At 46.4% G+C, this 15,954-nt stretch overlaps 1 protein-coding gene across 11 annotated transcripts in view; it reads left to right on the top strand.

The window, feature by feature from the left end:
* The window catches only part of LOC137539170 (uncharacterized), an 892,710-nt gene that overhangs the window by 667,949 nt on the left and 208,807 nt on the right, over positions 1-15,954 (top strand). The window contains exon 6 of one of the 11 annotated variants that reach the window (XM_068261675.1): positions 9,129-9,780. The exons of the other annotated variants lie outside the window; for them this stretch is intronic. Coding sequence (XP_068117776.1) covers positions 9,129-9,177 — 49 coding nt within the window. The 3' untranslated portion in view covers positions 9,178-9,780. Of the gene's footprint in view, positions 1-9,128; positions 9,781-15,954 lie in introns of those variants that run through there. 11 annotated transcript variants of the gene reach the window in all.

Raw genomic sequence — 15,954 nt, forward strand, 5'->3', positions numbered from 1 at the left:
CAAGAGCTGCATAACGCAGCTCTAGGTAGCATCCTCCACCAACACCACCAGGCGTTGCGTTAGGGGCACGTTATGTGACTTATAACGTCCCCTAAAACGCAACGTTCTGGTGGGAAAGCAGCCTAAGTGCCCATCATTCAATAGAAGGAGGTGAGTGAGAGCGAGTAGCATGTGCTAAATACAATAACCTACACCATTTGAAGCCCACTGACACCAATGATAGCAGGGGAAATAGCTGCATTGGGAGGGGAGGGGGGACTGATATGCTGCATAGGAGTGTATTTATGGAGTAATTTCTGTATTTTATTGGGTGGAAAGGGTGATTGACTGCTACATTTCAAATGAGGGTGATTGCTACATGTCATGGGGCTGATTGTTGCATTTCAAATGAGGTGATTGATAAATTTCATATGGGAGTGATAGCTACATTTCATATGAGGGTGACTGCTACATTGCATATGAGGGTGATTGTTACATTTCACATATGGAATGGATGCTGCACACTTCATATTGGGGTGGGGGGGGGGGGTGATTGTTGCATTTCACATGTGGGATGGATGCTGCACATTTCATATTGGGGGGGGGGGGGTGATTGTTGCATTTCACATGTGGGATGGATGCTGCACTGTGGGGTAATTGTTGCACTTTATATGTAGGATAATTACAGCACTGTGTGGTCATTTGCAGTTCTTAGTTAGAGGCAATTGCTGCACTGTGAGGGTAATTGTTGCTGTTCTTATGTAGGTGTTCTTATGTGGAATGATTTCCGCACTGTCAGGTAATTGCTGCACTTCATATGTGGGGTGATACATTTGAAATATTTGTAACCAAGAAGTATAGAATGGTAGAGGAAAGTCAAAGCTCATAAAAGGAACACAATTTAATGCAGGGGGTTCCCTGAGGCCCTTTGTAGGGGTTCCTCGACTATAAAAAGGTTGAGAAAGGCTGATATAGTGTAAAAGATGCCACTTTAAAAATATTGCAGAAGAAACTTCTCAAGCATCGAAAACATCACTCTAATAACAGTTGCAACTTCCACCCATGTTATGGTAGGCCATCCGCATTCATCAAGTCACGCCTGAATGTTAGTGTGAACTCTATGTACTGAATCATGTACAAGCAGCTCATCAAAGGAGGGAATGTGAGGAGGCCCTGTGATTTAGCGTCTGGACTCTGGTGGGAGTACGGAAGGGACCGGCAGCCTCTGCCTGTGTTTTTCTGCATTACGGACATCCATCATGGACGTTTACCATGAAAGCATCCTTAAAATGTACATCCAGGCGATAGATCACCGCGGACGTCTCTGTGAGGCTCATTACCGCCTGTATCAGAATCTGGAGAAGACATGGACAGGAAACGGATGTCATAAGTAGAGCTGGTCAATCAGAGGCTAATAATTGTGGCTTGCATGCTAATGTAATGCAAATTGTATGCTGATTGGAATATGAGAAGCCAAAATTGGTAAGAAGCGCACTGGATTGGTCCAATTCCAAGCTGCATACAATTTGCGCTCAAGCTGGAATTAGTATCATCGTTGACCATCCCTAGTCATCACACCCATAATGGCTCTTAAAGTAAACCGGAGATCATGAAAAGTAAAGATTTGATACTCACCCGCGGCTTCCTCCAACAGCTTAAACACGTCTGAGTCCCACTGCATCCTCCCGTGGTCTGCCCTTCAGCCGCGATCAGCCCCGGTAACTGGCTCAGTTGCGTCAGTTCGGGTCTACTGCACATGTGCGGGAGGTTTGCGCATGCACAGAAGACCCAGACTGGAACCGACTGAGCCAGTTTCCGGGGCTGATCGCGGCTGAATGTCAGACCACGGGAGGATGCAGCGGGACGTGTTTATGGGGCGAGAGGAAGCCCCAGGTAAGTATCAAATCTCTACTTTTCAAGATCTCTGGTACACTTTAAGGCTTCTTGCACACCAAGACGTTGTGTTAGGTGCCACGTTAAGGTCACATAACGTGCACCTAACACAACGTATGGTGCTGCAAAAGCCGACGGTAGAGTGAGCCGCGTTCGGCGGCTCGATTCCTATAAAGTCTCCCAGAGTGGCGCTGATTGGCCAGCGGGACCACGTGATGCGGAGCGAGACACTCCGCATCACGTGGTCCCGCCGGCCAATCAGCTACCGCCAGTGCAGTGAATATTAAGTAGCCATGTGCGCGGCTACTGTAGCTGGCTCTCCCTGCCTCCTCTCCGCCCCCCACTGCGCATGTGCAAACAGTCTAACGCGGCTATAGCCGCTCCAACGCCGTAGCATGCTGCACTTTGCACCGAACGTGCAGCGTTACATGTAACGCAACGTGGGCTGTGTGAACAGCCCACTTGTGTTACATTGCTGTGCGTTGGGGGAGCGTTACAGGCGCACGTTAGTGCGCCTGTAACGTCTTGGTGTGTAAGCAGCCTTAGGGTGCTTACAAGAAGATCTAAAGTGCTGTACACATGCTCTATTACTCGAGGCAGCATTTCACAACAATAAGCACAGTAGGTATCCCCTAAAGATACATTATTATTATTTAGTATTTATATAGCACTGACAACTTCCTCAGCACTTTACTGAGAATATAGCCTTTTCCCTAACTGTCCATCAGAGGAGCTCACAATCTAATACCTACCTGAGACCTGGAACCCACTGCAAGACGCAATCGCTAATCGCAATGGCTAGCGTTTCGTATGAGCGGTTTGTAAGCGATTCCTTGAGCGTTTTAGGGAGCGATTTTAAAAAGTGTATCAATTTGCCAGCGGTTGTGTAGCGATTAGCGATTAGCGTTTTAAAGTCTGATTGGTCCTTTCTATTAATTTTCATTTTGTTACAGTGTACATTAAGTTTAAAACGCTAGCAAAATCGCTCCGTGCAAGATTTGATAAGCAATTAAGCCAGCGATGATATACTTTACATTGAAGCGCAAATGCTAACAAAATGCTGCATGTCCTGCATTTGCGATTTTGCTAATCGCAATCGCTTCTGTGGAATTTGCACCATCCATTTACATTGGCAGAGCGTTTAGGGAAATCGCTAGCGATTTCTCACGCTCCCGAAACGCTCAAAAAATCGCTCTAGTGGGTTCCAGCCCTAAGTCATGTGTCCGTTGTAGTCTAGGGCCAATTGTAGGTGGAAGCCAATTAATGTTTTTTGGGATGTAGGAGGAAATGGGGTGCTTGGAGGAAATCCACAAATGCAACATACAAACTTCTTGCAGATAGTGACCTGGCTGGGATGCGAACCAGTGACCCAGCACTGCAAGATGATAGTGCTATCCATTATGCCACTCTGCTACTCATAATATAGAATGAATACCCATCTTATAACCCCATACATATTGGCCTGCAGTCCAGCCTCACAGTGATCTCTATGCTGTGCTCCTTACAGTTTTCCCTTGTGTTGTAGGGTTTCCTCCTCCCCTGTCCTTCACATTATTCTCTGGTGATCTAGTAGCAGCCATTCCTATAAAGTTTTCCCTGGTAGTCTAGTGGTTCCCCCTGCCCTGTACAATACAACGTTTCCTGATAGTCTGCTCATCCTCCCCTCCCCTATACAGTGTTCACTGGTGTCTACTGTCCCCTCTATCCCTTTATACATATCTCTGGTGTCTAGTGCTCCCCCACCTCCCTTATATAATTCCCAAGTGTCTAGTGCCCCCCCCATACAGTTCCCCTGTGTCTAGTTAACCCACTCTTTCCCCAACCAAGCAGGACTTCCCAGGTCTTCCCTGAACTTTTATTGTGGTCCCCAGGGCCCCTGCAGAGTTTTCCACAGCATAGAGAATCACCTGTCTGGTGTGCCTTCTGTCCTCATTCTTAGAGGGGCATCTTGCCTCTATGACCTGGTAGGACCTGGGGTGGCCTGGCAGCCAGCTTGGGAGACCAATTGCCCAGTTTGCCCCCATGGAAGCACTGGCCCTGCCTCTCTGATAGCGTTCCGTGGTGTGTTGTGTCAATTTACCCTCCGCCCCATATATAGTTCCCTGGTGTCTACTGAGCCCTCTCCCTATACAGATCCTTGGCAGTCTAGTGGTCCTGACTTCCCGACCCTGCCCATTCAGAGATTGGCATAGAGACCGATGCAAGGTAAGTAACTCACCTCTCTCCAGGGTTCCAGCGTCAGTCAATGTAATGACAGCCTGGGTGACGCAGCATGATCTGAACTTGAGTCGCATCACCCAGGCTATCATTACTGCTGGCTCGGTGTGCGGCAGTTTTTGCTCCGCTGCCACCTGCCCTGCATCCTTCTGCTACTGCTCTGCAAATCATGGGACACAAGGGGGGTGTCACAGAACATGGAGCGGTGCCTCCCAAGCCAGGACAGTCCCGGCAAAACCGGGACAGTTGGGAGACATGTAGTAAGTGTATGGCAATACCCCTCGATGCATGGACCCCTTCCGCTCCATGCCCATTTGTGTTTTTCCACAATTGTTAGGAAAATATCATATTTCTTTAAAAATGTACAGGCAGAATCCATTTTTTTAACAATTGCACTTAAGTCAATAGGCATGAGAAAACACATTTTCAAGAAAGATTTTAAAAATGGGTGACTTCCAAAAATGTCATTACATATGCAAAAATGCAAATTTCAATGCAAAAATTTGAGCTCACCCCTAGCCGACCTTCTGCCCATCTCCTACTGGCCAGTGGCATGTGTTTATTGAATACAGACCAGAACTATCAGCAAAGAATCAAGTTTTAATCCTTGCACACATGTTTACTGTAGACCGCCATTGATAACTTATTGTCCTGGCTGTCATGCTGATCATTAGACCTTAGCAATGTGTGTATAACCAGCATGAAGGAACAAAACGTTAATAACGGCGTTAGGCAACTGGCCACATGCCTCGTGTGGATGCCGCGACCCCCCCCCCCCCCCGCACAATGCATGCCCTCTGTGACCGCGCATGGCCAAACGCATCAGCAACTGCTGCTCAAAGCCCGCGGCAGTGTGCCACACATGTGCACCAGCCACAACAGACACCTCACCTTTCATCTTCAGGAACCCTACACATTCAAACTGGCTATGCGACATAGAGATCTTGCAGCTTCTGTTTATTTTTTTGTTTGTTTTTGTTTCACTTAATTAAGTTTAGTATTACAGAACTATGTGCAGATTGAGCTGCAGGTACACATAATTGGGGGTTGTGGCTAAAGGTGACCAAAAGTTCCTCTAAACTGAAGATGGAAGTGATGTGTAACCCATACTGGGGAGGCGGTTGAGGGGGAAGGATGAGTAGTAGGCACACAAGACTGGGGGGTTGGACATGATGACGAGTAGTTAGTACAGAGGGTTGAGGTTGGGGGTAAGAATAGTACAAGATACACAGGATTGAATGTTGGAGGTTGCATTGGCAAGTAGCTTGGGCAAAGGATTTGGGATTGGTGGTGAAGAGTAGTAGGAGATACATTGGACTGTGTGTTTGAGGTGACAAGTAGTCGGTACGTAGGAGTTGGGGTGAAGATGAGGAGTACAAGTTGGAGGGGTTGGGGCTTGGAGGGGATAAGTGCTTGGTACAGAAGATTTGAGCTTGGGTTCAAGAATGCAAAAAAAGGCAATAAAGAGAAAGAGGTGCACAGGATTGAGCGATAGAGGTGGCAAGGATCCAGTACAGAAGATTTGGGGTTGGGGAAAGGAGAGTAGGAGGTTCAGAGAATTGGCCAGTATTGATTATTTGGGGTTATGATGAAGACGAGTAGAAGGTTCACAGAATTAGCAATTGGCCAGTATAAATGATTTGGGGTTAAGATGAAGAAGAGTAGGAGGGTTGCAGAATTAAGAATTGGTTAGTGCAATGATCTGTAACAGCTCTTAACAGCACAGTAGTCAGTACTTTATTCAGAGTGTGATCACACATGTTTTTTAATGCACAATAACACCGGAGTACTCTTATGTGATAGCCCTTGGCTGTAGGGACTATCACTAGGTAGAGGAGGCAGTACAGAGTCGTGAGGCAAAGGCGTAGTGAGAAACAGGCAAAAGGTCGGTAACAGGTCAGATGAGCGAAAGTACAAAATCAGGAGGCAATATTAGTGTCGAGGTCGGGCCGAGGTCGGCAACAATCAGATAGGCAGAGTACAGAATCAAAAGGCAGAGAGCGGAGTCAAGAGGTTCAGTCAAATAGTCATACACAGATAATCAATACAATAATGAATATTACTTTTACAGCTATCAATAGTATTCCTAGCTATGTGTGAATCCCCGGGGTCGTGCCGGTTCAAACACACTGGGAACTGACTAAGGTCTGAGAGCTTAAGTTTAACTTTAACTTAAAGTTTCATCAACAGCAGACAATGAGGCACTGATCGCTCAGGCCTTAAATACAAAAACACATTCCAAAAGTTCCGCCCTATGGACTTCAGCCAATCGGCGGCGAGAGCCAGCCCATTGCTGTCAGCTGACCGGCCGGTCAGCTGACCCGCCTCCTAAAAGCATAAAGGTCCTGTCTCCTGGTGTGCGCGTGCGCTGCCCTGCTTTGATGCACCCTGGAGAGACCTGTTCTACCGGAAGGGAATGCCTGAGATGATGCGGCGAGATCTGCGGTGACGTCAGACGCGGGAGTGGTGGCCGCACCGATCCCCGCTGCAGAGGTAACTAAATCAATCCTGACAGTTAGTAGTTAAGATTGGCTGCTATAGATGATTTGGGGATACGATGAAGAAGTGTAGGAGGTCCACATAATTGGGATTTGGCCAGTACAGATGATTTGGGGTTGGGGTGAACAAAAGTAGGAAGTGCACATAATTTGGAATTGGAGGTGAAGAGTGACCAGCACAGTTTATTTGGAGATGGACTGAAGAATAGGAGGTACACAGGACTGAGGATTTGAAGCGTGAACAGTAGCTGGAACAGAGAATTTGGGGTGGGGAAGGAGAAGGACAGAAGGTACACAGGGGTGGAGGTTGTATCCAGTTTGGAGATTTAGGAGGAAAGAGGATCTGCATATATGCAGGATTGGGAGGAAGAGGGTTGGAAGTTACTGGTAGCAGGCATACAAGACCTGGATTTGGAGTTTAGCAGTGTCAATTGGTGAATCTAATTTCCACACACACCACCCTGTAATCTACAGCTTGCCCTGCTAACCAACCTGTTATTGTAGTCCATGTCCCTGACCGATGTCCTCCCACAACACTTTCAAAAGCAGTACAGGTGCCCTTTAAAGCACGGCCCCCACGCAAGAACATATGCTGTGGAGGAGGCTGCAGATTTGTTGTGTACGACACAGACGGGTCCCGGGGAGAGGAAACATACATAAAAACATCATCACAGTATCTGCCAGAGAACATGCGGCTCCTCATCAAGCAGCGAGACGGCATTAATCAGGATTTCATAGTTCATTACAGTCTGACTAATTCTGAAATCCCTCATGGAAGTTGATTAAATATCATATGCATTCCGACAGATTGAAATTTTCCCTCAGTAGAACTTGGCAAGCCGCCTGCCTGTGGAAACTTCCAGAAGCACCCTTTTCTCTCAGGGAGCCGCCATTTTGTCTGCGATGACAAGAGCCAATGTGTTACCAGATGATTCAAAACAAACTCCAGCCCCTCTTATGCCGTGACGGGGGAACGCTGGTCTCAATAGCGTCTTGGATATAAATGGGTTAGGTTAAAGAGAAACCGTAACCAAGAATTGAACTTCATCCCAATCAGTTGCTGATACTTCCTTTCCCATGAGAAATCTATTTATTTTCACAAACGGATCATCAGGGGGCTCTGTGGCTGATATTGTGGTGAAACCCCTCCCACAGTGTGATGTCAGGACCATGGTTCTGACATCACACTGTGGGAGCCTTGTTACATTGTGGGAAATAACAGCTGTTTCCAACTGCCAAAAAAAGCAAGCAGCATCTTCTTCCACTGACATCACCTGCCTGCAGTAAAAATGTCACCATGTGATAAATGTCAGAATGTAAATCAGGGAGAGGAAAGATTTTACAATGGGCAAACACTGACTAAATCATTTATACACAATTATTGTAAAAATGAAGCACTTTTTATTACATTATTTTCACTGGAGTTCCTCTTTAAGCTCTGTACACTAGGAGCCACAAGTAAGGGCAACCGTGACAAACAGTCAGCAGCAACATTCTGAACAGCTGGTTTGTATTGTATAGTCAGAGGTGGTTCTTCCATGAAGCAACGTGAATCACGTCCTTCAGGGAAGCAACAATTAGAGTGTAGCAAGAGGCGACTCTCCGCCCCAAATGTCCCTCTCCTCGCACTCCCTGTCTCCTCCTCCCCACATGCACGGCACTGCTTCACTCATCTGTCGCAGGGGGTGGGCTTGGTAATGGAGGGCTAGAGTTCCGCAGGAGGATAACCTGATGGGAGAAGGTGCTCCTGCGCCTGGTGGTTTTAGAGGGGATGGTCTTAGAACGCCAGCCCAATGGGAGGAGCTCAAAAAATACGGTTGCACGGGTAGGAGGGGTCAGGTAAGATCTAAGTGGCTCTTGCCTTCATTCTCCCGTATGGAGGAGATGCCTCTGTCTGTAAAACATGCCCTGATGTTGGGGCTGTAGGACATAATTTGGAAAACGTACTCTGCAACAATAAAATATGATAAAAAAAAATATTAATCTTAAAGAGGACTCGAGGTGGATCTTCGAGGGGCAGATGGGACACAGAGCCATGTTCTCTGCCAAATGACATCGCTCTGTGTCCCCCAACCGCCGATCTCTGCCCCCCATTGCCGCGCTATAGTCCCCCAAGTTTAGCGACAAGATTTGTCGCTAACTCAGAGGTAAATACAGGGAGGAGGAATTCCCTGTTCAAAACGCCCGCCTGGGGCATTCCTGCAGGGTTTCCTGAGCTGCCATTGGGCAGCTCTCTCCCCTGGCCACACCTCCTGCTGCTTCCCTGCCTACCTGCACGCCATGAGAGACATACAGTCTCTTAGCGCAGCATCATGACCTATAGGTCACCAAAGTGAAAGTGGGCCATTGCGGCCCACGGGAGCGGCATTTTTTGCGGCTACCTGATCAGCTCTGCCCCGCGGTTCAGGTAGCCTACTTTTATTGTCATTTTTTTGAGCCCACCTCGGGCTCTCTTCAAGGAACTATTTTAGATTTTATCTCTAATTAACTAAAAGAAAGTTTTGTATGGACATCCAGCTACATTTTTGTTTATTTCTATAGAGAAGAAAAGCAGACGTGTCGGCCCCAGCCTGCTGACAGCGGCAGATAATGCGGACGAAGCGGAGCGCGGTACAGAAGAGGGTTGACGTCTGACGAGGAGGTCTGGTGTGTGTGCGGCGGCGTTTCAGCCACCCTTCGGTGGAATTTAGCTGTCACAGGATGCCATGAGCAATGGCAGTTTTGTCACTCCTGTCATGGCGTCTCATGCAGGGCTCTCTCCGTCCATCAGTCACTCATGTCGCCCTTTGGCTCCAGGCGCTAGCTGCATCCATCGCTGTAGTAAATCTACAGCCGTGTCAGATTAAAGGTGATCATCGTTGTGTCCGTATTCCTCAGTGACAAGTCGGGCTCAGCGCTCAGGAAGCGGCAGCAGATTAATATCTCCAACGGAAAAGAAAAAAAAGTCCCATGTTACAAACTTTAAATAGTAACTCCGTCCAAAATGAAAGCTGGAGATTGAATGGAAACAAATCAAAGCTGAACAAAAGGCTTCCAATCACAAAAATAAGAACTTATTGGTTTCTGTGTGGCAAGGATGTTTTTCAGAAATCTGTTCTTATTACACTTTTTCCTATTATTTCTTGAAATTTATAGCATCAAGTTGCCTCCTTAAAGGACATCCGAGGTGAAAATAAACTGATGAGAAAAACAATTGTATCTATCCTCAGTCTCCTAAAAATGACTTTTTTTAAGATATCCCTCAGTTTTATTTTATATTTCAATCTAGTTTTTAAGATTTTACTGTTTCATTGTCTTTGCTCAATGACACCTTCATTGAAGTATGCTAGAGCTCAAATCTATGAATTATTGACCCTTTTTATCTCTTTCCTGCTCTCAGAAGCCATTTACTGACAGGAAAGTGTTTTATGGCTGTAATTACTTATCAGTAAGAGTTATGCTATAGTCTGACCCGGTCCGGCCCGGTCCCGACCAGGACAGAAACTATCACTTGCATACCTGCTTTTTAACTTTTTCAGGCAGGGAAAGAAAAAAAGGAACACAGCATAGTTATTAGTGTGCTTGGCACTGTACATACACATGTCTATCTCATCATGTCCCGTCACCTCAGTTGTCCTTTAACCATTTCAGCCGCCTGGACGTGATCCTCACGTCCAAGCGGCTGCTCTGCTGCGGTGACACGATCGTGGGCACGCCCCCGTGCTGTGTCCCGATAGCCCTGAGATCAGTGAACGGGAGCATGGTTCCGTGTCCCCAGCAGAAAAACCGAAGCTCTCTTACTATAGGCTTCAGTCTTTCTTTTAAAAAAAAGTTTCCCCGTCCCCCTTGTGCTTCCGGTGATCAAGAAGCACAAGGAGAAAAAAATAAACTTAAGGTGGCCATCTTGTAGCCAAATAGTAAAACTACATCTACATACATTTTGCATAAAAATGTACACGTATAATAACATTAAAAATGAACTGTTTATTTCCCACACCAAAATATTACCCAAATAAAAATTTTAATGGGAAAAAAAAATTACAATAAAAAAAAAAAAAGACATAAATAGTTACCTAAGGGTCAGAACTTTTTAAATATGCATGTGAAGGGGGTATACTACGAACATTTTTTTAATCATAAGCTTGTAAATAGTGATGGACGCAAAACGGAAAAAATGCACCTTTATTTCCAAATAAAATATTGGCCCCATACATTGTGATAGGGACAAAATTTAAATGGCGTCATAATCGAGACAAAGGGGCAAATAAAATACATAGGTTATAATGGTCGGAATAGCCCATTTCCGTTTCCGTCACAATTCCGCATTCCGTCATATAGAAATTCCGTTACCGTTCCATTCCGACGGTATACCGCAGTAATTCCGCTTAAGTCGGAATTCCGCCGGAAAAATTTTAAAATTCTCTCTCTCTCTCTCTCTCTCTCTCTCTCTCTCTCTCTCTTCTCCTCCTCCTCCTCCTCCTCCTCCTCCTCCTCCTCCTCCTCCTCCTCCTCCTCCTCCTCCTCCTCCTCCTCCATCCATCCATCCATCCATTTTATTTCTTATTAATCCTGTTAAAATGCATTTATAAAAAAATAGATATAGATCAATAAATTGTGTTAAGTAGTGATAAAGTTATTAGCGAATGAGTGGGAGGTGAAAATTGCTCTGATGCATAAGGTGAAAAATCCCAGTGGGCTGAAATGGTTAAAGAGAACCCAAGATGGGTTGTAAGAATCCAATTAGCATGCAGAGGCTGGGTGCATACAGGGAGTGCAGAATTATTAGGCAAATGAGTATTTTGACCACATCGCTCCTCTTTATGCATGTTGTCTTACTCCAAGCTGTATAGGCTTGAAAGCCTACTACCAATTAAGCATATTAGGTGATGTGCATCTCTGTAATGAGAAGGGGTGTGGTCTAATGACTTCAACATCCTATATCAGGTGTGCATAATTATTAGGCAACTTCCTTTCCTTTGGCAAAATGGGTCAAAAGAAGGATTTGACAGGCTCAGAAAAGTCAAAAATAGTGAGATATCTTGCAAAGGGATGCAGCACTCTTAACCCCCTTGGCGGTAATCCCGAGCTGAGCTCGGGGTATGCCGCCGGAGGTCGCCGCTCAGGCCCTGCTGGGCCGATTTTCAATCTGAAAAAAGCAGCACACGCAGCCGGCACTTTGCCAGCCGCGTGTGCTGCCCGATCGCCGCCGCTCCGCGGCGATCCGCCGCGTGCAGCGGCGAAAGAGGGTCCCCCCAGCCGCCCGAGCCCAGTGCAGCCGGAACAAACAGTTCCGGCCGGCGCTAGGGGCTGGATCGGGCGGCTCTGACGTCAGGACGTCGACTGACGTCCATGACGTCACTCCGCTCGTCGCCATGGCGACGAGGAAAGCGAAACAAGATAGGCCGCTCATTGCGGCCTATCTTGTTACTTTCGATTGCCGGAGGCGATCGAAAGTACGCTTCCGGAGCGCCCTCTAGTGGGCTTTCATGCAGCCAACTTTCAGTTGGCTGCATGAAATAGTTTTTTTTTAATTTAAAAAAAACCCTCCCGCAGCCTCCCTGGCGATTTTAATAGAACGCCAGGGAGGTTAAGCGTGATCAAAGCTTCTGAAGCGTGATCATCGAACAATCAAGCGTTTCATTCAAAATAGTCAACAGGGTCGCAAGAAGCGTGTGGAAAAACCAAGGCGCAAAATAACTGCCCATGAACTGAGAAAAGTCAAGATGCCACTTGCCACCAGTTTGGCCATATTTCAGAGCTGCAACATCACTGGAGTGCCCAAAAGCACAAGGTGTGCAATACTCAGAGACATGGCCAAGATAAGAAAGGCTGAAAGACGACCACCACTGAACAAGACACACAAGCTGAAACATCAAGACTGGGCCAAGAAATATCTCAAGACTGATTTTTCTAAGGTTTTATGGACTGATGAAATGAGAGTGAGTCTTGATGGGCCAGATGGATGGGCCCGTGGCTGGATTGGTAAAGGGCAGAGAGCTCCAGTCCATCTCAGACGCGAGCAAGGTGGAGGTGGAGTACTGGTTTGAGCTGGTATCATCAAAGATGAGCTTGTGGGGAGACGCGAGCAAGGTGGAGGTGGAGTACTGGTTTGAGCTGGTATCATCAAAGATGAGCTTGTGGGGACTTTTCAGGTTGAGGATGGAGTCAAGCTCAACTCCCAGTCCTACTGCCAGTTTCTGGAAGACACCTTCTTCAAGCAGTGGTACAGGAAGAAGTCTGCATCCTTCAAGAAAAACATGATTTTCATTCAGGACAATGCTCCATCATACGCGTCCAAGTACTCCACAGCGTGGCTGGCAAGAAAGGGTATAAAAGAAGAAAAACTAATGACATGGCCTTCTTGTTCACCTGATCTAAACCCCATTGAGAACCTGTGGTCCATCATAAAATGTGAGATTTACAAGGCGGAAAAACAGTACACCTCTCTGAACAGTGTCTGGGAGGCTGTGGTTGCTGCTGCACGCAATGTTGGTGGTGAACAGATCAAAACACTGACAGAATCCATGGATGGCAGGCTTTTGAGTGTCCTTACACAGAAAGGTGGTTATATTGGTTACTGATTTGTTTTTGTTTTGTTTTTTAATGTCAGAAATGTATATTTGTGAATGTTGAGATGTTATATTGGTTTCACTGGTAATAATAAATAATTGAAATGGGTATATATTTGTTTTTTGTTAAGTTGCCTAATAATTATGCACAGTAATAGTCACCTGCACACACAGATATCCCCCTAAAATAGCTAAAACTAAAAACAAACTAAAAACTACTTTCAAAAATATTCAGCTGTGATATTAACAAGTTTTTTTGGGTTCATTGAGAACATGGTTGTTGTTCAATAATAAAATTATTCCTCAAAAATACCACTTGCCTAATAATTCTGCACTCCCTGTATAATACCCAGTCTCTGTTGCTATACTGCTTGCCCCAGTCTCCCCCCTGTGCTCTGCTGTACCCCCATATATCAATCGCCGTGCTGGCGACATGCAGCGTGTTGCCAGCCGGCTGTTTACATCTGAAGTGCCAGTCTCTGTCGCTCCCCCACCTCCGATATCGCCGCTCACCGCCTGCGTCCCTTCCCTCCAATCAGCGGGGAGGGGAGGGACGCAGGCGGGGAGCGGCGCTATGGAGGAGGCGGGGGAGCGGTAGAGACTGACACTTCAGATGTAAACAGCCGGCTGGCAACACGCTGCATGTCACCAGGACGGCGATTGATATATGGGGGTACAGCAGAGCACTGGGGGGAGACTGGGGCAAGCAGTATAGCAACAGAGGCTCGGTATTATATGCACACCCAGCCTCTGCATGCTAATTGGATTCTTAGAACCCGCCTCTTTAAGAAGAGATCAGGTCAGAGGAAGGCACTGCTGGCTTACTTCTTAATATTCGCTCTTGTCTATGTAGCACACCCGTAGGCCGTGGCGTAGCTAAGAAGCTGTGGGCCCCAGTGCAAGTTTTGCATTGGGGCCCCCCAAGCTCTCTATACATAACAATTGATACGCCACACCAAAACCAATCAAGGACAACCACAGTGTCAGAGGTGCAAGAAAGGGATGGGAAACAGTGTGTTAATGATCACTGCTATTCTAATCATCTATATGGCCTGGTGCACACCAAAAACCGCTAGCAGATCCGCAAAATGCTAGCAGATTTTGAAACGCTTTTTCTTCTTTTTCTGTAGCGTTTCAGCTAGCATTTTGCGGTTTTGTGAAGCGGTTTTGGTGTAGTAGATTTCATGTATTGTTACAGTAAAGCTGTTTCTGAACAGCTACTGTAACAAAAAACGCCTGGCAAACCGCTCTGAAGTGCCATTTTTCAGAACGGTTTGCGTTTTTCCTATACTTAACATTGAGGCAGAAACGCCTCCGCAATTCAAAATCTGCAGCAGCCCGGGAGTATGCGTTTCTGCAAAACGCCTCCCGCTCTGGTGTGCACCAGCCCATTGAAATACATTGACCAAGCGGATCTGCACACGCAAGCGGATCGCAAACCCTGGGGGGAGAAGTTTATTTTCCCTGTCCTAAGAGACAACTAACGGCTCAGAGAGAAAAAGCTTTCTGCTCTCTGCACAATTGTTCTAATGACTGCATCTGCTCAGCCACTGATAAGGAATTATACAAAGTTTTGCAGACAAAGATTTGTAGATAGTCCTTATTCAGTGTGCAGCAGGCTCTTGTGTACAGCGCCCAGCCCCCGACCTCTCTACCCCTCCCCAAGTGCTGTGTACTGTAGTGATGCTGGAGAAGGTGCAGAACCCCGCCCCCAGCCTCTCCACCCCTCCCCAAGTGCTGTGTACTGTAGTAATGCTGGAGGAGCCTGCAGAGCCAGTTCTGCTTCATCAGAGATGGACAGAGTGAGTGTAATAATCTGAGGCTGGGAGCGCACTCATCTGTCAGTTTTCTGTATGCGTTTTCTGCACACTATGTGTATCTGTATGTGTGAAAACATGCATGTTTTATCACAGAAGCAAATGTAATGAATAGATAGAAATGCCTGTAGTGCTTGACTGCCCCATCCAAAGTTTTGCAGGGGGCCCAGTGATTTCTAGTTACGCCCTGCCTCCAAAGTCTCTGGAAAAGGTTTAGCCCAAAGAAGCACCAGAAAATCCAGAGATGTCCAATCCCAAAAATTACAGTAGATTATTGAGTGCACTCTAAATGACAAATGTATAAACAGTCTACTACAACCAAACTCAGATAAACATTTAAGCTAATTTCCCCAAAGACTGTCCAGAGTTAATATAAGTAGTAGGCCAGCAGTTGGAGTTCATATATAAAACAGTATTTGTAATCCACAAAGGAGCTTCACTCAGGAGAGCAGCAGCAGGAAGATGACACAAGCTGGATTATAAAATATAGATGAATGATCCTCTTCTGATAGGCCTTGACACCTCAGAGCAGATTGTTAGGCCAATATGACAGTTTCTGTCTCTAGTCCTAACTGGAACTGCATTGTATAAGACCCTGAGAGGCCTAACTATGTGAAAAGTCACAATCCAACAAGAATCACTCACTCAAAGCTGGCTCTGTGAATCTGCAGGAACTGTTATTATGCAGACAGATCAACATGCCTATAAACTGGATTCACTATCAGCCGGTCATTAGCTTGCTTTAGAGTTCCTTTAATGAATGAAGCAGCCATGTGAAGTAATTTGTCACAGCCTGTCACATTCCTCTTCAGGAAGGATGCAGTCTCACTGGTACCAGTGAAGAAAAGATTTTCACCTCACAGATAACTCAGCAGCTCTGACTAAAGCTCTCCTCTTTAGATCTCTATCCAGGGGCGTAGCTAGAAATGACTGGGCCCCATAGCAAAATATTTTTATGGCCCCCCCCCTGACCTTCCAACCCCATGGACCTCGGACCTCCCA

This window comes from Hyperolius riggenbachi, chromosome 11 (genome assembly GCF_040937935.1).
Source record: "Hyperolius riggenbachi isolate aHypRig1 chromosome 11, aHypRig1.pri, whole genome shotgun sequence".
Taxonomy (NCBI): domain Eukaryota; kingdom Metazoa; phylum Chordata; class Amphibia; order Anura; family Hyperoliidae; genus Hyperolius; species Hyperolius riggenbachi.